Source organism: Tympanuchus pallidicinctus, unplaced genomic scaffold (genome assembly GCF_026119805.1).
Source record: "Tympanuchus pallidicinctus isolate F22 unplaced genomic scaffold, pur_lepc_1.0 scaffold3, whole genome shotgun sequence".
NCBI classification, from domain to species: Eukaryota; Metazoa; Chordata; class Aves; order Galliformes; family Phasianidae; genus Tympanuchus; species Tympanuchus pallidicinctus.
Genome location: NW_026294747.1, coordinates 106,670,099 through 106,693,799, shown reverse-complemented (window position 1 = coordinate 106,693,799; position 23,701 = coordinate 106,670,099). Strand labels below are relative to the sequence as shown.

The following is a 23,701-nucleotide window of genomic DNA, read 5'->3' as shown; positions in this document are numbered from 1 at the left end:
GAAACAGTCTTAAAGCTTAAAATAATAGTAATTACAGTATACAAATAAAATGGAAAGGTTCCACTGTGAAAACTGAAGAGTTACAGAGTTCATCGTTCATTGACGTAGCCACTTATTATCAGCATTAATTAAAAAACAAAGCCAAAAGGGCTGTCCTTCATCGTACAGTCTGTTCTTCCTGTAAGTGTTTTGGAGTAGACAAGTTTCTTCTGAGGAAGCCATGTAAGAGCAAATGAAGTTTTGCTTGTTATGAGCTGATGGTGCAAAAAGCCCTTGCATGTAAATATTTATTCTGCTTTAGGTTTTGCACTGGAATTTTCATGTTGAAAATAATCCCTCGACAGCTCTTGGTGTCTCAGCTCTCAGACAAGGATCAGAAAGGGCTTTTGAATGCAGAGGTGTATTGCAGTGCTGGATTCAGAACATTTTGTTGGCTTTCTGCTGTGGAAGGAATTGCCTCTGGAGCACAGGAGGAAGATGTGATCACTACCTGTTGACAACTAGAGGCAGTATATGGATCGGAAGTGGATGTGGTTTGTTGAAAGGAGAGGGGAACAGCTTTATTTGAAGCTGCTTTGCAGTGCTGTCCTTTTGGCTTGGTCAGTGCTCACCACTGCGGGTCTCATAGTTGGTGTTTACTGGTTGGGGAAGGGATAGATAGCAGGAGACCATAAAAGTGAGACTGGGGGTTGAGTGAAAGCAAAGCAGGCAGCACTGTGTGCCTTGCGTTTTGTCTCATTTGCTTTTTCATCCTTTCTTTATGCTTTCTGTGCTGCAGCTAAGCCTGGCTGACAGGCTTATTTACAGATAAGCACATTTACAGGCAGTACTTGCTTTTACACAAGCAGCACCCTTGCAGAGTAATGGTGATAGAACTGTTGGCTTTCTGGGGTAAATCTTCCTCGTGAAGGTGCGTGTGGATTAGGAAATAAAAAAATGAAAACACATGTAAATAAAGTGATTTGCAGTGCGTGAATGAAACCTGTATGGTTCTGGTTCTCTCCACAGGAAGTTGAATGCAAATGTAAATACACCAATTGTCATAACAACTAATTATTTAAATAATGATTAAAAAATAGACAAACTTTAAAAGCAATCAGACACTGCCTCGAAGTATTTTGTAGTGTAAATATAGTAGATATTTATAGTGTAAAATAGTGTAGATATTGCTTTCATATTTAGGTTACATCTACAAGTTTCTAAAGCTGTTCAGCCAAATGAATTCAAGTACCAAGTAAAGCCACTCTGAAGTTTTTTGGCATCCTCTGTCTCATTTGAGACACATTCAAGATTAAAAAAAACCAAAACTAAAGAACCCATATTACTTTCTGTTGTTACAAATGGCATGTGTCATATTACAATTCTAGTGTATTGAATGAGCATAAGGGAAATTTGCATTTCTGCTGTTTGTGTTGATTTAATCTGGAGCCTAAATGCAGAGTCTGGTTTACCAACGTGCATTTTGTAGATCCTAGGAGGAAATGTGTCTGTGGAAAACAGTTTTTAGGAACAGGCTTGAAGGGATCCTAGCACAAACTGGAAGAGAGGATCGTTGATAATTCTACGTCAAATCCTAATCTCTTATTTAGGTGCTGGTATTCCTGTTATGTTGCTTAGTGAAAGAAGTGGATGCTTTGTGGTTTTGTTCTGAAGTTACAGTTGCAATGAGATATTTTTTACTGTTTCGTAATATAGAGAGAAGCTCTTTGAATTCGTGTTTCAGTTTTCATTTGCAGATGTTTATTTATGGTTCTCAGGAGCTCCAGATGGATCAACAAGCAAAGAAACATCTCCAGGAAGAATTTGATGCGTCCTTAGAAGAAAAGGATCAGCTTATTAGTGTTCTGCAAACTCAGGTAGAACACCATCACCGAGAGATGCTTTTAAGAACTATTTTTTTCCAGGCACTTTTTATGAATTTCCTGTATTGAGTGTCCTTGTTTTATTATAAATGCTGTTGTGTTTTAAGGCTTGAGAGTCTATGATTCCCTAGAAATTAAATAGATACCTTTAGAATACCTTTGGAAAATCTCGTTCTTGTTAAACAGAGATGTTTGATCTGCATTTAAATACCTTAGCAATGTCTTTGTTATCAAGAACATAACATTAGCAGATATTTGAGCTAAAAATGCTTTTGTAAAATACATGGATTTTCCTTAATTGATCTTTGTTGTTCCTCCACTTCTAAACATACTATTTTTGTTGCTTGGAAACATAATTGTGCTTTTTAAAAATGCTAAAAATAATCAGACAGATTCTTCCTTTCTCTGTTTGAGAACAGTTTTCTTAACTTTCTCTTGTTCTGCAAATGAAAACATGGTCATCTTAGATTCCTTACCTTTTAACAAAAAGAACATTTTGTTTAGGTATCGTTGCTGAAGCAGAGGTTACAGAATGGTCAGATAGGCATTGAATTTCCTGATCCAAATAACCAGTCTGAACCACAAGTTCAAAGTCAAACAAAAGAAATCAATGCAGAAAATATTGTGGAACCAGGAAGCGATGGTAGGTACTGGGGCTTTTTTTAAGAGATCTTGGTTGTGGGGGGCATAAACCTGCTGTTATTTATGATGGAGTAAAGGAACTTAAGGCACAACATATTTGGGCTGATCTCTTTTAAGTTTTCCTCTATATGGAGATATGGGAGCCATACAAATCCCAATGTTGTTTAGATTTGGTTATTGATTGTGGGATTATATGTTGCTGTATACCATGAAGTACTATGTGACTTCATAGAAGTTAGGATTCAGATAGAGATAAACATGCATCTTGAAATGGTCTTTGTTGAGCATCTGCCATGATTTTTCTGTTTAGATAACTTGTGGTGTTAGAGCAAAGATTTTCTTACCCAGTGTCACATCTTTGCTAAGAATATGCTGCTTAGGAAGTAACATATGCATATAGTCCCTTGGAGTCAGAGTTCAGGATGTTTCCTGTGCTCAGATCTTTGGGATTGTGGAGTGTTAAGACCCTATGGTCATGAAATGAGTGGCTGAGAATGTGTCTGATCCTATTTTCAGAGCACCAAGACAGATCAGAAGATATTACCCATATCCAGTGAAGAGAGTAGCTTTTCTGGCTATGAGAAGCTATTCATATAGAGAAGAGCATAGCTTAGAGAGATGCTGAACTTGGCCTTTTTCCTGCCTATGCAATATTGCCAACCTTGCTGTACTAGAATTAATGTCATACCCAACACTGTGAAAACAGCGGCCTGTTTGCTTGGCACTTTAGGGGTGTGATCTGCTTTGCATTCTGGGATTTGCAGGTTAATTTGGAGTTGAAGAATGCATTTGCCATCTTGTGTATGTGTGTGCATGATTTCTGGCTGGACCTGGAATGCATTTAAAGTAGTCAGTAAGAAGTTTCGCAAAGTTTGCACAGCTTTTTTATTTTAAAGAGCTGTGAGTCACCCACCGTGTGAATTAGGAAAGTAGATCTGCATTTTGGACAAAGTGTGCACGTGGTAATGTTGGTATATTGTCTGTAGAGGGTAATGAAGATTCTGTTAAAACACTGGAAACTCTTAATCAGAGGGTGAAGCGCCAAGAGAACTTGCTGCAGCGCTGCAAGGAGATGATTCGGTCACACAAGGAGCGCTGTGCCCAGCTAAGCAATGAGAAGGAGGCACTGCAGGAGCAGCTGGAAGAGAGACTTCAGGAGCTAGAGAAAATGAAGGTAAAACGCTCTTGATTTTATGCGTAGCTGCAAGAACGGTGTAAGAATTCCAGAGCTTGCAGAATTTATTCAGAGGGCACAAATGCTGCGTTGCTAAGATCATCTTGTAAGCCAAGATGCAAGAAGGGGAGCAGATGTTAGGCATGTTTCTTGCCCATTTTACTGTTAGAGCTCTCTCATTCACAAGAGAATCCCTGCCTTTGGATACCTGAGTTGTTACGGAAGCAATGAAGCAGCCTAACAGTGGAAGATTTAGGAGTAATTCTAAGGCCGCCTGCTTTCATTTCCCTGAACTTCATTCTCTGCTTTACCTCCAAGGAGTACTGCAGGGTCCCACTGCTAGCCTAATTTAATTTGCTTAATGTAACGACAGCTTTGGTTATTTACCAGTCTAGGAATCATTCTTTCTAAAAGCCAAACGTCGAGTGCTTGCCAGAAGGTATTTTCATGTGGGTGGCAGTGATTAAAGCTTTTGTGGATGGGCTCTCTGTATTTTCATTTTAGGACCTTCACATGGGTGAGAAGACAAAACTGATCACACAGCTGCGTGATGCAAAAAATTTGATTGAGCAACTAGAACAGGACAAGGTAAATAAGGAGGAATTTTAATACAAACTGCACTTTTGGAAGAAGAGTGGTTAAACTTGAAATATCTGACTTAGTGGTGTTTGAAGCTGTTCTTGGTCACCTATTTTGGACTCCCATGGTTACACACCTCAGTGCAAGATTTAATAAATCTAACGAGGATGAGATGCAACATAAAGGAGTTAAACAACCAGTAAAGTAGCTCTAGTTTCTTAGGAATATGCAGAGTTTCTCCATTTTTATTCCTTCTAACATTTTTGTTTTTTTTTTTAAACTGTGATTACTTGGAGTAACTTCTGATGGTGGTGTAACAAGCAGCATGGCTAACACTCGTCATCTGTGCTTGCTCTTTAAGGAGAAGCAGATGCACAGTGGTGCTTTTAGTTTACAGAATACGTATTTCAAAGAAAAATAAAAGAAAATAATCTTTTTTCTGATGGTCCTTGTTTCCTGGAGGAGTATTTTTAACCACTGCATAAATTCTGGCTCTTCAAAATAATCCAGTTTCTGATCTTTTTATTGTTTTCTATTTTCTGACATAGAAAAAAAAACCCCACTATTTCTGATACTGTAGAAACGGATAAAAGTTTATTTCCAACACAGAGTGCATCCCAGCTTGAAATTGTTTTCGATACGCATTTTATTTGTTTGTTAGCTTTTATCACAAGGACCTTTTCCATAGGGCATGGTAATTGCAGAGACAAAGCGACAGATGCATGAAACACTGGAAATGAAGGAGGAAGAGGTGGCCCAGCTGCGTGCTCGGATCAAGCAGATAACTACACAGGGCGAGGAGCTGAAGGAGCAGAAGGAGAAGTCTGAAAGAGCTGGTAAGAAACTGAAGTTTATTAGCTTTCATATTTGATCACAAGAAAGCTTCAGCATATTTTTGCAGTTTTTCATCAGGTGTTATTTGGAATGGGTATTAAAACATGCTTTTTTTCCTAATGTTCTGCTGTGTCACCCCTGCTGGCATCGTTACTAACTTCATTTCTGGTCATGAGTTATTAACTGTTCTGTGTGATGCTCTACTATCAGTTCAACTGGAGCAAGTAAGGAAACTGCTGAAGCAGCTGTACCTCCTTTGTAGCAGAAAAGATTGACAGTTTTGTACTGGTGTAATTTCAGGAGAGAAACTTTGGGAAGATTTTTTTAAAAATGTTAATGCCTTCTATGTTTGCTATAGAAAACATAGCAATTAATGCATAAGAACTTGGGAAGATGTAGGAACAGAAGGATGTGTTACAATCATAACAAACAGTTGCTTTCAGTAGTTGTAGCAGAAGCATTTCAGGTCTTTTTCCTAGTAAAACATCAGTGATGATCCTGTTGTTTCAGGGTTTTGTGAGCTAACGTTTGTACAATTATTACACACCAAAGTTTGCTGTTGTTGGAAATTTGGTAGCATTAATTTTGTGGACTTACAGTCAGTCTTTCCAGCTTTTGCTTTTTCTTTTTTTTTTTGGACATGGTGAAAGCTATTTTGCACCATATCTGTCTAAATTCTTAGAGAAACATTCAGATTGTTCTCATAGACATTTGGAGGGAGTAGTTCAGTCTTGGCAGGAGCTATGATGTGATCAGTTGCATAAAGCATGCAGTATGGTGTTTTTTTCTCTGTAAGTATTGAGAAGTTCAAACCATACATCTTGTAGCAGTTTTATTTTAAATCTATGTAAGCTTAGATCAGAACTTTCAATTTTAAAGACGAATTTGTGATACAGAAGAACAGGGTCAGCTTCCAAAACCAGCAAAGGATACATAAAGATAACAAAGCAGCAAATGGTCAGACAGAAGACTTCTGTACAACCAGTGAAAGTAACAGATATTTGGATTAGGTGCCCTCCTTCCCCATCCTTTCATGAAAATTTTTAGCTTTGAAATCCTTGTTCTAGAAATCAGTGACTCCTTTGCTGAAGTTGGAATTTTGGAGACTGGAAAGCTTAGATTTTTGGGTTTGTTTTTGTTTGTTTGCTTGTTTTTTAAACAAAATGTAATTATCAAGAATATTTTAACATCCCCCAGATAGGAAGTTACTGCAGACATTGAAACGTAGCCATTTTTGAAGTGGTGGAAACCTTTAATGAGGAACTGAGGTCCACTCCCTCCTGTCTGTACAGTCATTGCCTCATGTCTGCATAGTTGGAATATGAAAATGAGTTAAAGGCAATCTGTTTGCATATTCACTGCTGTCACTGCAATGACAAGGAATTTCACTTAGTAATAATGTATTGAACACGTGGCACTTCACATACTATATAACACTTCACTGTGTTACATGTTCTTTTTATTTCTAAGTGCTTATGGTGAAGATTATGGGGTATAAATGTCCATTTTAACACAGAGTGCTTATTTTTGTACTCTCTGAAGCATCCATTTGCAGATGTTGGAACCTCTGGAAGATTACTTAGTGCAGTGAATTTTATTAGGTTTTCCTATGCATTCTAAGGAAGTCGTGATGCACAACTGAAGTGGAGCTCAATGCAGTCAAAATCATTGTTCTGGCGTTTGAAAAAACACCATGAATATTGGGAAAGCTTGGAATTGGTTCTTTGTCACAGGCTTTGGCTTTCACAAGTTCTGCAAACTTGGCAGCTTCATGTGTTTGAGGTCTGAAGATAGGTTTCTTGGCTACTTAATGTGAGATTACTTTCCATTGTAGACTTGTTGATTTTCTGTATGGTGATTCAGTGAAGGTTTACTCAGTGCAATATTGTATTTGCAGCAGTGTTACATTTCATCCACATTGTGATAAAATAAAGATTTGTACTTTTTTTTGTACTTGGCATCTACTTCAGCCTACAGTATAGCACTAGGACAAAAATCATTGTATTGTGTGGCTACTTTGTATTGTAAATTTTGTCAGTGTCACCTATCTGGCTTTTGTATTGTTATGAAGTGACAGTGCTGAAAAGCACCAGTATTTGATTCATACAAGGAAAAATAGTGACATTTTAATGTTAATACATTTTTGTGTACTGACAGATGCATATCCTTATTTTGTGTGCATTGTATAAACTGCAACCGTGTCCCCAGTTAATGTTACAGCTCAGTTTTGTTACGGTTAGAAGTACACTGTATGAAATCTCACAGAGCATCTTGTTTTTGTGCATCCACACATGCCAATAAGTGAATCATGGTGCCTTTCCCAAGCCTTGTATGAACAGGACTGGGGTAAGGGCTTTCTTTTCTTACATCAAACATTGGGTGCTTGGTCTGGGCTCTAAAAGTAAATTCTGTGCTTCTCAGGCAATGGCAGTTCATTAACTGGAAGCAGCCGCAAATGTTACTGAATGCTTTTCAAAATGCTTTTCACTTAACAATAATATTGGTAGAATTAGTGAATTTATTGCTAAACTGAAGTTTGTTATTCCTCAATTCTTGGCATAAGCCGTCTTTGACTTCTCAGAATGCAGTTAATTGATGAGTTTATATTCTGTGAAGTAAGCAGGCTTTAGAAAGTGAATTCCTATTTCTTCTTTGCTGCTTTCTGCAGATGACATTTCCTTTGCAAGATTAATGAGTTTATGCTTTGTAAATTTCTATGGAGATTAAAAAAGGCTCGACTGTGTGTTAAGAATCCTGCATAGCTGCTCAAAGCAACTGTAGGAAATTAATTCAACCTTTATTTCTCAAGTAGCTTTTTGACAAGATGCCTGCTCTCAGCCTTCAGTAAGAAAGCATACAGTAAGCATCTTCTGCCAAATCAGTTTTGTGCTTTGTGCACCATTTCCAGCAGTAGATGGCACTACAGCTGAAGGTAATACATGTTTGCAGTACTGACCAGGCTAACCAAGAAGCCTTCACAATACTGATTCGTATTACACAGGGCAGCAGAGGCAAGAAGGGAGAGCTGGAACTGATACTTAGGAGTAGTATGTGTAAAGCAGTTAACTTTCTGGTGCACGTCTTAATTAATCAGTTTTGCAACCTGGCGCTTCTTAGACTGTGCTCAGGTTTTGTTTGATTTTATATCAAAAATATCTGTTGGTCTGCTTTGGTCACATGAATGAGTTCTTGCAAGACTTGTCTGGTGCTTCATTGGTGTGTTTGTTAGCACTTCTGTTTTGCCACTGAGCCTTAATGAGACCAGTACCTTAGACAGAAGGATCTTTTCTCACCATTAGCTGTGCTGGTTCAGAAGAGCAGTGGCAGGGTCCTTACTTTACTCTTGGGATTCAGAATAGATGTACTTGGATATAAACACTGGCTCCTTATTCCAAGCTTTTATCCACAGTAGTATTAAAAGCTTCAATAGATTAGAAAAATACTAGTAATAATAGTAATTTAGGCTGTGTTCTCCCTCCCTGGTGTTAGCCCTCTACTGGTTTGAAATTCGCTTGTGTTATGCTACACTAGAATTAACTACTCTGATTTAAAACGTTCTGTTTTGCTGAAGTGCTCTAAGTGCCTGAGATGCATATAATTTAACTTTTACAGAACCGTGTGTGTTTGTCAAGTGTTGCTTTTTTGTGCTTTCATACCCCCTTGACGTTTCATCCAGCAGCTCTGCCTAGTGTTTGCATTAGCATCCTGCTTGCAATTATGGCAGTGCAGCTGTCATCCTGCATGTTGCTCAGCTTTCACTTACCAGCAGGTCAATCTTAGTGCAAATTTGATTCGTCTGTTTAGCGAGTTTGTGGGTGGTGGCAAATGCATTAGATTTCATTTCTCGGAAGGAAGAGATTGCTTAAATGAAATTAAGATTCTGTTACTCATAGCAAGAATCAGAAAATGAAATAGTGAAGTATCTTAAACTCTGTTAGATGCAGGCTTTCTGTTCCAAATTGTATTTAGTAAAAGTTTAGGCTGATTTGTCTGTCCCTGTGTGCTTTGGCTAGGGCTAAGGGAAGAGGAGAGCAGTCACTACCAGTCTCCAGATGCAGTGATGCAGCCTGCATTCATGGTTTGGGCACAGGAGGAAGGAGTGGAGTCCTGCTGGCCTTGGGTGGCAAATGCCCCAGTGGAGATAATGAAGAACATGCTTGGAAAGCAAGTGGCTGCCTCATTAGGAGCTATAGGCCTCGTGCATGCTGGCAGTGTACTTTACACTGTTTTGCTTTTTGACATAATCTATTAGGTTTCTGTAAAGAGTTCTTGAAGTACTTTGTAAGGAGGTATTGAAGTAGAATGAGGGATGAAAAACTGGGTATGATTATGTGGCTTGGTATTGTCATGGTCAATAGCAGACCTGTTAACATCCTAAAGCATAACTGTTGTTGTGAGAAGTCAGAGAAAAGCTTCCTTGCAAAACAGTTGGAAAAGGTCAGAAATTGGATGAATGCAATTTTATGGACTTAAGTAATTTGGAAACGTATTTGTGGCATTGGCTCAGCAAGCACAGTTTGTTAAGAAAGACTGGTTTCAAGTGTTATCAGAAGATTTTTAATAGGAATTATGATTTGCTTCTCTAATTCATGCCTGAACATTATTAAATATGGTTAACTGCATTTGTTTCACAAAAAAAGGATGACAGTAATTGTTGTGAATGCCTACTAAGCAATGGTGTATCAAGGAAACAAGGGATGTGTGGTTTTGGGGTTCAGAATTAAGGTAAAGAAAGGTGAGCACACTAAGTAACATCTTAAAAAGTGATTTTATGTCTGTTCCAGGCTAATATCCAACTAGTCCAGGTTTTTCTGTGCTCTGTTAAATTACGAACATGACATTGGCACTATGATCACAGATCTTTACAAAGGTATTTTGCCAACGTTAGTTTATGCGAAGAGTGTCTTGAGACTGAATTTCTGTGCTGTCTTGAGACTGAATTTCCCTTTGACATGCAGCAGAGGCTTCTCTGCTTATGCCCTTCTCAGGAAAAGGGACTTCCCTGATAGTGAATACTTCCTAGTCTTGTGTCAGTCTTGGAGATTCTGCTGTCAGTTCCAGCGAGGGATTTGGATATTGAAACTGGTATTGAGAAATCGTAACAAAACAGCTCCCATTCAGGAACTCCAGAATCGATTTGCTTTCTTTCTATATTCAAATGATCACCTCAGAAGTGAATGAAACAGGCTAGAATATTTGTTATGGTAAGAAGCAGCTGTGAGATGATTGCTTCCGATACCTAAGTTGTGTTTCAGCAGACTCGTGTCTGTCCTTACTTGTGCTTGTGTTCTTTGACACACGCTACAAATATTCAAGTTCTTTTGAGAACAAATGCTAATATTTTTTCCTCAGATTTTTTTTTACAAAGTTTATAGAAGCACAAGGCAATCTTCACGAGCCCACATTTTTCCAGTGTCCCTTCCGATTGTGTTCATAGCAGTTTGTATTGAAGATAGGCAGTGAGAAGATGAAATTAGTAAAACCCATCTCTACACAGTATTAAAGAGAAGGTTACCAGGGTTATGCTGTGGGAAAGCAACAATTCTTTGGTAAATAAAGTACAATGCCATTGTACTTGAGTATTCTGTTCAGGAAGAGTTCTTTCATGATTTAGTAAAAAGTGAGAAAGTTATTTGTTGCTTATGGCTGGAAAAAGAGCCGTAGCTTTACTTGTATGGTTTACATACCTTATAAGGATTGTAGGGGAAGAAAGAGAAGCTACTGAAATCCAAAAGCAAACAAGGCATTCACAGCCATTTATCAGTTTTTTCCTTTCTAGATAATAAAATGATGAGAATTATTGATGAATTCATAAGCTCACGAGCATTTTTTTTTATGTTTTTTAAAATCTCTCCAGCTTTTGAAGAGCTTGAGAAGGCTCTGAGTACGGCCCAAAGAACAGAAGAAGCCCGGAAAAAATTACAGGCAGAAATGGATGAAAAAATCAAAGCAGTAGAAAAGGCAAGTGAGGAAGAGAGGGTAAATCTTCAGCAAGAGTTGACGAGAGTGAAGCAAGAGGTGGTTGAGATTATGAAGGTAAAAGCTGAAACTCACTTTTATTGTTGTTTTTTAACCTAATCGTTAAATTACAAATAAGTTATAGCTCTAAAATGCATTCAATATTGATGTTTATGTTGCTGATTTTTCACTGATGCTTTGGGAGAATGATTTACTTACATAATGTAATTCATTGGTAAAGCATCTATGTAAGCTGTCGGTAGCTGTTTAAGGTCAGGTGATGATTCTCTTCTGGCTCATGAAATAATGGGAATAGAGGGAAAGTCGCAGACAGAAGCTTCTGTTCCAATTTGTTGTTACATCTGAACTAAAATTGAAAACACTGCGTTCACCTTTGTAGAAGAACCTTTTGAAAATGTGATGTTTCTTTTATGAGAACTATGGAAGACTTGAAGTTTGAAAATAACACTTGACAGGACTTATTTCTAGGAAGTGTCTCAAATAATTGTTAGTTACTAAAAGGAAGCAAATGCTTTTGGTTTCCTTTCTCTGCTCTGTATTTCTTATTGGGAAGCAATACAAAATGTTTTGTTAATTCATGTTTTGAAATTAGTTTTTTTGTGATGTTTGGTTGCCAGAAGTCTTCAGAAGATCGTGTTGCTGAGCTGGAAAAGTTACATAAAAAAGAAATGGCTACCAAAGATCAGGAGCTAAAAGAGAGATTGCAGGCCCAAGAAAGAGAGTTCCAGGAGAAGATGAAGGCAGCTCTTGTAAGCATTCCTAAAATGTGTAGAAAGACATTTCTCTAAGTGTGAGGTGGGTGCTAGAAGTTTTAAATCCCATTCCACAATGGGAGTCCTTTAGCACTCAGATGTGAGTGCTCTCCAAAAGTCAAGGAGCTCAGAGACATCAGAGCGTGAAAGATAAGCAGCTACAATGATCCAGACTGAGTTAAGGATAATGAATCAGTGTTGGTAATCACTGACAGCTGCATGTTCTGTGAAAAATTATTACTGTTTTTTTTTTTCTTTAACTCTCTTTGTTAAACTTGTTTTTTAAATTTCTACCTCTGGGTTATTGGAGATTGGCCACAGCAACTAGAGAAAACGAGGTACAAAGAATGAAGTTGTTAAATGAAAAGCATTGACTTTCATGATGTCTGGTTATGTGATGTTGTCAGAGTCACACATTTGCAGTGGTTGATCTCTGGTAGAAAAGATCCTGGTGGGTCTTTGCTGTAATCTGTAGTCCACCTCAACTCACTGTGCAGTTTCACTTCTCAGCTAGGTGTTCTTTTCTGCTCTTCTTTGATGGCTGGTGACTAGAACAGAAGATGTTGACTGTTCCTTCCTGAGCGTATTCTTCTATTTGTTTTTAAGATGACTTTTTAATTATAAGAAATAGAGATATAAAAATCTTTTAGCAGAATCAAGTGGAGACAGATGCTTGTTCCCCAGAGGTGTTAGAATTGATAATGGTGACCAAACAGAAATGAAATGCTTGAGTTGAATTGTTTGTCATGCATTTAAAAAGAAAAAGTGGAAGGCAAATGGTTGCCAAGTAAAGAAAATGGAAATGATCTGTAATAATCTGTTTTCACAGAAATTCACACCACGTGTTTGTATGTAGAGGAAATATATGTGATTACTATATGATTCCTACTAACTTGTTGGTAGATTTCCCATTATCCTGTTTTTGAAGGTGTGGGCCATCTTTATAGTGTATTGTCTTACTCATTTTGGTACAGGAGAAAAATCAGAGTGAGTGCTTAAAAACCCTTCAAGAGCAAGAGCAACAGGAATCCCTAGCCTTAGAAGAACTAGAGCTGCAGAAGCAAGCAATACAGTCAGAATGTGACAAAAAACTCGAGGAGATGCATCAGGAAGTAGAGACTTTTAGAACTGTGAGTAAATATTACAGAAATGTAAACATTTTCTAAGAAGGCCGTTCAGAATATTCTGAACTCTGACAAGTTTACAAATAATGTGGATGTTTTATGCTCAGGTTTGGCTGAATTACACAGTGTAATAGTGGTGACCAAAATGTTACGTATTACCAAAGTAAGCTACAGCTTGTACTTTTTTTTTTTTTACAAGATCAGATTTCAAAATAGAGCAATCTGTTCACTTTGTATCATGGTGTAATATATAAAGTATCCATCAGCGCAGGTTTTATGTGTGTGGTACAGGAGAACAGTGCTTTCATCAGTTTAATTTGTGGGTAGTGCTACCATACGAATGCTTACAAAGCTGCTTAAGTAGTAAAAATTTGCTAAGTTTTTTGAAGTGTCTTTTGCTTTTTGTCACAGGAAAGTTTGTATTTTTTCCTAAAGGAGGTTTGCATTTTATTCAACCACTCTCAAACTTAAAGTTGTGAATTTAGCCTATGGAGGAGTTTCATCTTTACAGCAGCAATGATATAAGAGGTGGAATTAAGATAAAACTAGTATGTAGGTATAAAGCCAAATAGCCCTTGTAGACTCAAGAAACCTGTACTCCAATCCTGTTTGTTCTTAAACAAACAACATTGTTCTTTTATACACTGCATGAATTAAGTTGTTTGAGTTATTAATTTCCAAGTTTTTATTTTGCCTGTTTTCACTGCAGTGGAATAGAACTTCTTTTTTCCATTAGCTAACTCAACTTAATGGAAGCAAGGTCGATAACAAACTAGATAAATTAAATAAAACTGTGTTTTCTAACAGAGAATTCTTGAGTTGGAGAGCTCTCTTGCAAAGTGCTCACAAGATGACAGAAAGCGTTCAGAGGAATTAAGCACTTTGATGGAGTCTGAGAAGATGCAGCATGACAAGGAAGTGAGTGATATAGTGGAAAAACACAAGGAGGAGTTGGAGAACGTGAAGCAGCAGCAGGAAAAGCTTTGGACAGAAAAGCTTCAAATTTTACAGCAGCAACATGTAATTGAGATAGAAAAAATGAGAGAGAAGCAAGAACAAGAAATAGATACGATACTGAAAGAGAAAGAAACGGTTTTCCGTACGCATATAGAAGAGATGAACGAAAAAACATTAGAAAAACTTGATGTGAAACAAACAGAATTAGAAACATTGTCATCTGAGCTATCCGAAGCACTGAAAGTACGTCAGGATTTAGAACAAGAGCTCTCAGAATGGAAAAGTAAATTGGGTGAAGCAAAGCAAGAATTTGAAGGAAAGTTGGAAGCAGAGAGGAATCAACACAGAGAAGAGGTTGGAATTATGTTAAAAGAGCATGAGATGTCTATTCAAGGAGTCGAGAAGGTACTGAAGGAGGAACTGAACCAAATGAAGCAATCATTGGAGGAGAAGGAGAGACTGCTAGAGGAAGTAAAAGCACGTGAGCAAGAACTAAAGGAATCTGCACAAAGATCTGAAGCTGAACTTGTCCAAGCGTCTGCAAGGCTAGTTGAGGCTTCATTATCTCAGCAGAGCACTTCTGATGAGCAGGCAAAGCAATATGAAGAGGAATTAGCAAAGCTCCAACAAAAGCTGATGGACCTGAAAGGAGAAAAATTGGAACTTAGTGAGCAGTTAGTAAGAACTGAATCCCAGCTGAACGAAGTCAAGAAGGAGTTAGAATTGTGCACCTCTCAGGTACGTGACCTGAAGCAGCATTTGCAAGAACAAAGCGATGAAAACACCCAGAAAGTAACATCTCTAACACAGCAATATGAATCTCAACTGAAGGATCTACAAGGAGAGGCTGATAAGGCAAAGCAAAGTCTAACTGAAAGGGAAAATGACATCGAGCACGTGAGGAAAGTACAGAATGAACAAATGGAAGAGCTCAAACAGAAACTATTAGCCGCAGAGGAGAGAATTAGTACTTTACAAGGGGACTATGAAAATAAGCTAAAGCGTCAGGAAAACAAAATGGAGAAAATGAAGCAGAAATCAAAAGATATGCAGGAAGCATTCAAAAAGAAACTCGCTGAGCAGGAATCTAAGCTAAGGAAAGAGCTTGAAAATAAGCAATTGGAGTTCAGTCAGAAAGAGAGTGAGTTCAATGCTAAAATATTGGAAATGGCACATGCCAGCTCAGCCGGAATCAATGATGCTGTGTCAAAACTGGAATCTAATCAGAAAGAGCAACTGGAGAGTCTGGCTGAGGCTCATAAGAGGGAGTTGGAAGAAATTAGCCGAAGTTGGGAAAAGAAACTCAATCAGCAGGCTGAAGAGCTCCAGGAAAAACATGAAATGGAACTGCAAGAGAAAGAGCAGGAACTTGGAGATCTGAAAGAGAAACTTGCCACCTGCAGTGCTGAAAAGGAGGACTCAAGGACAGAAATAACCCAACTGAAGGAGGAGCAGGTCAAGAGGAATGAGACCCTGAAGCAATTGCAAGAAGATCTAAAACAGTCCTTGGCTCAAATGAGCGCTCTGTCAAATAGTGAAAGTAGCCTGAAAGCGCAGCTCCAAAAGCTGGAAGGTGATCTTAGTCAGTCCCTGAAAGAGAAATCAGGACTTCAGGAGCAGATCAGCAGGCAGAAAGCAATTGAAGAGAAGGACAAAGCCAGAGTTACTGAGCTGGCTGATAAGCTGAAAGCCCTGGAGGAGAAACTCCAAACTATGCAGTCTTCTCACAATAAGGATCGCGAAAATTATGAGAAAAAAATCGAGGCTTTTCAGCTACAAGAAACTGAGGTTAAGGAGCTCGTAGCACAATTAGATTCTTACTGGAAGAGCGCAGAAGTTCTGTTGCAAACAAAAAGCAATGAATTAATTGAAAAATGTAATGAAAAAATGGGTATAGTGACATGCAAAATTGCAGATTGTGAGCGCCGAGCTACAAAAGTTAAAGAGGCGGTAATTGTTAAAATGAATAAGTCAGTGCAGCAGCTGCAAGAGAAGGACAATGTAATAAAGTCCATGAGGGCTGATATTGAAGGTCTTGTAACAGAAAAGGAACAATTGCAAAAAGAAGGAGGGCATCAGAAGCAAGCAGCAACAGAAAAAGAAACTTGCATAACACAGCTCAGGAAGGAGTTATCAGAAAATATCAATGCTGTCACCTCAATGAGAGAGGAACTCCGGGAGAAAGAATCGGAGATCTCAACTCTCAACAAAACAATAAATGAGCTTAACGTTAGAATTGAAAGCATGGTGAGCTTAACAGAGAAGGAAGCGGCCATCTCTCTATTAAGCACTCAACATCAAGAGGAGAGGTTGCAGTTGTTAAACCAGGTACAGGAGTTATCATCCAGTATTGAGGTACTGAGACAAGAAAAAGCGTCGGCTCTTGAGCAGGTCGATCATTGTACTGCCAAGCTGTCAGAGTGGAAGACAAAAGCACAAACGAGGTTTACACAAAATCATGAAACTATTAAAGATTTGCAGAGCAAACTTGAGGTAAGCAATACCCAAGCCACTAAAAAAGATGAAGAGCTAAACAAGCTGAAGGAGGAGCTGGCTCAGCAAGGCAGGGATCTGGATAGTTTAAAAAGTGCACTGGAGGAAAAGGAAAACAGGATAGAAAAACAAGAAAGTGAGTTAACTGCAGAGTTAAAAAGAGTTGCTGAATTGGAAGAACGCATTGCTCAGAAAACTTCAGAAAATGATTCCTTGATGGAGGAACTTAGGAGGTATAATGAACAAAAAGACGCGGAGCAAAAAGAGGCAGCTTGGCAACTCCAGCAGGCAGAGAAGGTTGCTTTTGAAAAAGACAATCGGTTTAAGGAGGCTGAGGAAAAAGTGCTCAATCTTGAAAAGGAAATAGGTTCTCTGAAAGCTGAATGCGAAGCGAAAGAGAGAGAATTTGATCAAATGAAATCAGCGATACTTAAAAGCAAAGAGGAAGAACTGAAGGAGTTGGAAGAGAGACTGAATGTAGAGAACAGCACGAAGTTGGCAGATCTGAAAAAGAAGGCAGAGCAAAAAATTGGTTCTATTAAAAAGCAATTGATGTCTCAAATGGAAGAAAAGGAAGAGCAATTAAAACAAGATAGAGAAAATCAGGTAAGACATTTGGAACAAAAAGTCCAGGAAAGAGAGGCCAAAATTGAATCCCTGGAAGAAAAGATGAAGTCAACAAAAGATTCCATGGAATTAGAGAGAGAAATGCTGCAAAAAATAGAGAGTGCTAAGGCTGCTATAGAGCAAGAAAAAAATGAAATACTTAAGAGTGTCCAGCAGACACACGAAGAGGAAATTAACAAGTTACAGAAGGACTTGGTAGAGAAAAACAAGCTGTTGCAGAAGTATGAAAGCGAACAACGTGAAGGTATAGATTCTCTTCTAGAACTGCAAAAGAAACAGGAAGAGCTCCTTAAAAAATTGGAATGTGCTGAGAAGACACAGAGAGAGGAGCAGAGTGTGACTGAAAGCCTCAGGGAAGAGCTCGAAGAGCAGGCTAGAAAATACTCCTTGCTAGTGGATGAACATGCTCGGTGTGGTGGTGATTTAGCAAGTAGTAGGGAAGAGCTGAAAGCTAAAGAACAAGAAAATCTGGATATGGAGAATATAATTGGAGATTTCCAGAAAAAAATGCAGGAAAAAGATGCAGTCAGTCACTCTTTAGAACAGAAGGTGAGAGAATTGGAAGATAATCTAGCTAAGGTAAATGAAATGCACAAGATAGAGATGGAAGATAGAGGTTTGAAATATGAAGAAAGCCTAAAAAGTTTACAGCAGCAGCTGGAAGAAAGAAATGACCGCTTGAAAGCTTCTGAAGCAAATGCTGAAGAAAAGGCTAAATCTGCTTTGGAGCTGCAGAAGTTACTGGGAGACATGCAGAACCAGCAGAAGGACTTGCAAGCTAAACTGGAGGAGACTGACAGGGAGAAACAGAAACTACGTAAGGATGTAAACAGTCTTCAGAAAGACCTGCGTACTCTGCGAAAAGAACATCAACAGGAGCTTGACATGGTTAAGAAGGAATCCTTGGAGGAAATGGAGCAGAAAATCAGGTAAGTTCTTCATTGCCAGTGTGGTTAACATCTTAACAGCTTAAACCTTAGGAAGGCCTTTTTATAGCATGATTTCTTACAGTGCAATGATGACTGATTTGGTTTGGTTTGGTTTGGTTTCTAGATAGACTTAAACAGAAAGCAAGGAACACATAAAACATTATTTGATTCAGCTGTTTAAAATACGGTTACTCGTTTGACACAGCAATACCACTCCAATTGTTCAGTGACAGTTATTTTCCGCGTTACCAGAACATAAGATACAGTTTCCTGAAACAAGAAACAAAGTTGACTAAAGCTCAATTCTGAGAGCTTGGTGTCACTATCCTGTGAAGTAGCTCAGTATCAATTGAAAGTTCAGAGTGTGAACTGGGGTGGTGGGAGGAAAACAAGTAGTACCAAGAATTGTCCGTATGTACTGCAAAAAATGTGGTATGTTGTTCAGTGTTCTGATAGTTTATCAGGCAAGGAAGTTCCTAAAAACTCAACCATGGGGGCTCTTTAGTTCAAAGTTTTGGGCAAAAAATGTGTATCTTTGAGGGAAGCAGAATGGGAGGATAATGGCACATGATGGTCCAATTCTGCGTTGTTTGTTTTGTTTTACAAATGAAGCACCTGTGTCTTCCAGGTGAATTAGATGGAAAGGAGAATCCCACAGAATTCAAAACCAACCTGTTATAAAATAGTTTTGGAAACTTCCTGAATGTCTTCCCTTGTTAAACTGTTCTCATACTCTTCAAACTTCTATTTTCTCAATGAATTTTTTCTTACTTTTTTGTACAGATGTGAACAAGAAGACATTGAATTAAAGCACAACTCTACATTAAAGCAGCTAATGAGGGAGTTCAATACTCAGCTTGCTCAAAAAGAAATGGAATTGGAAACAGCTGTAAAAGAGACCATCAGTAAGTGGTACAGTAATGTAAATGTAAAATGGAAAGGCTGGAAAGTAACCAGGTGTTTTGGAAAAGATATTTTATTTGCATCTCTGATGAAGATATGTATGTAATGATTTGTTGTTTCCTAGAGAAATAAGGGGAATCTTCTCTTGCTCTTTGTAACCAGAGTACAGTGTATTTCAGCTTTTTTTTTTACTGTTGATCTTTTGCCACCGTAATGTAAGTTGGGGTTGGAGAAGAAAGTATCTTGACTTCGTGTTTACTGAAAATGCTCCTAAGAGTGAGGAATTCCTGAAAATTTGCAGCTGTTTCTGGATAGAGGAAGAGATGCAATTAGTTGGTAATTACTGGTTGTGATCTTAACTCCTAGAGAAGGTCTGACATCAGGCAGAAAAACATGATCCAGATGCCAGAATGCTAACAATAACATTCATGTAGATTAGAATCAAGTAATATAATATGTTTTCCTGAAGAGCTTTTTTTACAGATACCTACTTAAATTTTTTAAGCTTTTAAAATAGCATTGTGACTTCACTCATCCAAATATGTATGCCTTTTGATTTTGCCTCCTCTCTTATTTTGAACAGGTAAAGCCCAAGAGGTAGAATCTGAATTGATAGAAAATCACCAGATAGAGACAACTCAGTTGCATAAAAAGATTGCAGAAAAAGACGATGATCTGAAAAGAACTGTGAAAAAATATGAAGAAATCCTTGAGGTATCTTTCTAAAAAGTGATCTGGCTACTTACATATATGGATACTTACATACACATATGGATACTTACATACAATTTCATAATAACTCTTCTTTTTTCATTGCAGAACTGGACAGAAAACTGTAATGCATTGTAGCAAAGATGTTTTAAATCTCTCTGATTGAATTATATTTTACATGTGTGGTGACCTGGTTTCCAATTAAAATATTTGGTTGTGTTTTTGGAATGTGTAAGAACAGCAAAGATCAGCCCCCAGCTCTGATCTGTGATAAATCCTTATGTCCTCCAGCAGTTTTTCTGTGCTCCAGATCATAGCAACCAAAGCAAGTTAAAATTTAAGATCCCCCAGATGATTTTGTTGCTTCTAGCAAGGATTTAAATACAGTGCTAGAGATATCCTCACAGTGTAGCTCCCTTCTGTGACATACTCTGTCAGGATTGGTACCACAGTTCTTAAAGTAAGGTTCTTTTCTATGAATTTTTTTGCAAGTAAAACTTCCATTTTTTACTTTTAGCTGGACAGTCTGTCTTCATGACATTTGTAGGCATAGCCTTGCTCTGATATCTCACCAACCAGCAGTTAGCAGCCAACTTCAGTATCAGAGATAATTGACCCTCCAGGGATGCTTTCTGTTTTAGTCAAGCAGGAGCTTAGGTGCAGAAAATATACTGCAGTGGACTGAATGGCTTTCAGGTGCTAAACTGTTACTGTATTGGGATGCAGACTTTATCTTTGGACATTCGAGTTCTGCTTGCACAAATAATGTTTAAAAGACTGTTTTTTGAATAGAACCATTTGCAGTAATAAAGAGAACTTCTGTTTGTTTATGCTGAGTCCCAAGAGCTGTGTCTGAATATTTTATTCTAAAAAATCCCAAATCTGCAGGCAGATGATCTATCCTGCTCTGTTTTTGAACATGAGGCAATCTGAGTGGATGCGACAGGATTTTAACAGCCCCCCTTTTTTCTTTTTATCACAGAATTTAGAAAAATAGGCTAATATAAAACCATGAAGTTAATTTTTTTTATGACATACATCATTCCAGATCATACCTGCGTTTGCAGAATGCTGCCATTCAAATCCTTACTGTGAAGGCCAAAATAGATCAGTGATGTGAAATTGTGAAGGTGTAGCTCTTTTCTGCTTTGAGATACATTTAGTCTGTATGGATGTGACAAGCAGGCATACTGGACAGAGTTTGTAGGGTTGCAAGTTTATGCTCTGTTTGACTTTGTTGCAATTGGAGGCACAAACAGTGATGTTCAAAGTACAATGAGGTGTAGTGCGATATTCTGAATTACAGACCATGTTTATTTCTTGGTGTATTTGTGAGTGTTTTTGTTACTGTGGCAAAACAATAATGAAACCTTGCACCAATTCAGAGAATTCTGAAAAAGAGCTGCAAGAATCTTAAAAGTGAGTGAATATTTGTTAAATTCACTGAGAATCTCTGCTAAAAAAAGTGGAGCACGTGCATCCACAGATTTTATCAATTTAATGTTAAGGTACCAGTTACTACCATAAATATACCCAACTTGGCACATGACAGGTTTGAGAAACTTTGAATCAAGAACGTCATGCAGAGAGGTTTCTCTCAGTCATAAGAGGTAAGGAGATGAAGCACAAATCATGCCAGTTGGAGGAAAGAAGTTTGATCAGAGTAACTTTGTGGCTTGCTCTTGCACTTGAAATGTGGTGAATGATGCTAAAAATTAGACTAACTTGATGTGTTCATCCTTAAAGACCAGCAAGAATAAATCATTCTGTTAGAATGAGTTATTTACAAAATGTTCTGCTGGTAATTTGTCTTGCTTTACGTGCTGTCTGCTTATCTTTTATAAGCACTGTTATCACATAGGATTTCACCAGAGTCTCCCTAATTATAGACTTGTAAATCAATACAGCCTATAATTTGAGGGCTGTCTTTCTTCTATAGGTAAACTAACGAGTATAATTAGAGAAAAATTAAATGTTGTACTCCAGCTAGTTTATCTAAAGCCTGTCTAAGCTAAAATTGAAATATGTAATTTCAGATGCATATCCCCATGTGAATAAGGGTAGGTTCTGTGGTTTATTGAAGTCTTCGTTTGCAACTGTAATTAATCTGGATAGTGTGTGGTTTATGTATTTTCAGAGTATGCCAGATGCTGTATAGAACAAGAAGTTAATGTAATTCCATGCTGGAACCTCACATGATCTCTAATTATTTCAAACTCTAAATCATGATCTCTACTCAGTAGGTTGTACAAGTATATCATATCTTACAGAAGTTTTAATCATCCTTTCTAGTTGCTTTTCTGCATTTTAGCTCCCTGCTATGACTAAATGGTGTGCATGCAGTTTTGATTTATTTCAATGGGCAGCTGTCTAGAAAATGAATGAATTTAGATTCTTAGCATAAAAAGAAAAAAAAAGTAAAGTAAAATCAACTAGCTTTGCCAGTTCTCGACTATTTAAATAGAAGAGTATAAAGAAACCATGCAAACATAGAATCTTGTTCAGCCCCTATGGTTGGTTGTTTCTTGCTCTTTTTCACTTGCCTTATACTGGATTTCTGCCTTATTTTTTCTGTATATGGCTTAAGTCTTTGCTGTCAGTCTGCTGTCATTAAGTTTTGAGTGGTTAGATGATTATTTATTGTTTAACTAAAGATTTCTTCCTGTAATTTGAAGGCTCGTGAAGAAGAGATGACAACAAAAGTTCATGAGTTGCAGACACAGTTAGAGGAGCTGCAGAAGGAGTACAAGCAAAGGATGGCAGAAAAGGACCATCGGAACAATGAAAATGTGAGCTGGCATTGACATTACTGTTGTATCTCTAGGTGTGACGTGTTTTTGTCTTTGTGAAGTTCTACACGTGCAGCCTAAATCGAATTTTGTTTGTCTGAAATTCGCCTTCGTGTACGTTTTGTTCTTTTAGGTGTCGTCTCCTTCCAAAGTGAACCTGTGCTACTCTGCAGTGTTTGATACTACCTTTTTTAATGAGATGTTAGAGGAGAAAATCACATTCTAATGATCCAATGCAATTTCCTTTCCTTCTTAAAAAAAAAAACCTAAAAGCAACAGTAATGACAAAAAAAACACATAGGAGGCAAAAAATCCCCTGCCCTCCTCCTCCCCCTCCAAAAAAAGGATTTTTTTTTGCTGAAATTCCTCAGATTACTGAAATAGACCTTTGAATATATCGAGGATGGACAGAGAATCCTGTACTGAAAGAAGAGTGTCTGCATGTGTCTTTCTGAGAACACGTTTTAGTTAGAGGAATTCTCCTTTGATGGACAAAAATATGACTTGTTTTTACACTGAGATGAGGAAGAGTCTATGTGGTGTTGTCACTGATCAGAAAATTCCTATTAACCTTAGTTTGAGAATATGCTTTTTGATAGCAAGCACCGTTAGGCATACTGTGTATTAAGACATGCTAGGTTCTTCAAGTTCTGTTTATGATGATTGCATTACAGACCCAAGAGAATTTAAATACAAGCTTTGATGCTTATCAGTACAAGCAAGCGTTAAAAAGTATTTTGGGCTACTGTAAGTATAGAAGCATCTTCGTGAAAGAATATGTATGATTTGATCATCTCAGTTTATCATCTTGGATTAGTCATATGATTAAGCATGATTAATGATTAAAGGGAATGAGATATTTGATATTTTCTTTTTTCATATCTGCATTTTCATCTGATTTTTTTTTCTTGTTCCAGGTAACGATAGCAGAACTTCAGGTAAGTTTGGATTTTTTTATTTTTTTTCCCCCTAAGTAATGCCTTGAAACGAGCAGTACTGCTTATCATAGAATCATGGAATCAGAATGGCCTGGGTTGAAAAAGACCACAGTGATCCTCCTGTGTCAACCCTCTGCTATGTGCAGGGTCACCTACCAGCAGACCAGGCTGCCCAGAGCCACTGAAGCATGTTCTGTAGTTTGTTGAAATTTTCTGTATGTGGCTGTTCTTTCAGGCACAGCTTGCACAGAAGACAACACTTGTTAATGATTCAAAGCTGAAAGAGCAGGAGTTCAAGGAGCAGGTAAGGGTGCTGCTTGAACAAGGGGAGAACATCATCTTTTTTGATGATCTGTATTTGCAATATTAAATGTTTTGTTCCTTCCAACTGATGGTGGAGCACAGCTC

The 23,701-nt window shown here is 37.9% G+C and overlaps 1 protein-coding gene across 4 annotated transcripts in view; it reads left to right on the top strand.

The window, feature by feature from the left end:
* GOLGA4 (golgin A4) overlaps nucleotides 1–23,701 on the top strand; it is a 58,355-nt gene that overhangs the window by 21,942 nt on the left and 12,712 nt on the right. For 3 of the 4 annotated variants that reach the window (XM_052693322.1, XM_052693321.1, XM_052693320.1), the window contains 14 exons: nucleotides 1,758–1,856; nucleotides 2,367–2,505; nucleotides 3,491–3,678; nucleotides 4,183–4,266; nucleotides 4,946–5,093; nucleotides 10,949–11,127; nucleotides 11,688–11,819; nucleotides 12,797–12,952; nucleotides 13,754–17,952; nucleotides 18,736–18,857; nucleotides 19,439–19,569; nucleotides 22,242–22,355; nucleotides 23,273–23,293; nucleotides 23,529–23,597. In XM_052693322.1, the coding sequence (XP_052549282.1) occupies nucleotides 1,758–1,856; nucleotides 2,367–2,505; nucleotides 3,491–3,678; nucleotides 4,183–4,266; nucleotides 4,946–5,093; nucleotides 10,949–11,127; nucleotides 11,688–11,819; nucleotides 12,797–12,952; nucleotides 13,754–17,952; nucleotides 18,736–18,857; nucleotides 19,439–19,569; nucleotides 22,242–22,355; nucleotides 23,273–23,293; nucleotides 23,529–23,597 (5,781 nt within the window). Of the gene's footprint in view, nucleotides 1–1,757; nucleotides 1,857–2,366; nucleotides 2,506–3,490; nucleotides 3,679–4,182; nucleotides 4,267–4,945; nucleotides 5,094–10,948; nucleotides 11,128–11,687; nucleotides 11,820–12,796; nucleotides 12,953–13,753; nucleotides 17,953–18,735; nucleotides 18,858–19,438; nucleotides 19,570–22,241; nucleotides 22,356–23,272; nucleotides 23,294–23,528; nucleotides 23,598–23,701 lie in introns of those variants that run through there. The other variant, XM_052693323.1, reaches the window with a different exon arrangement.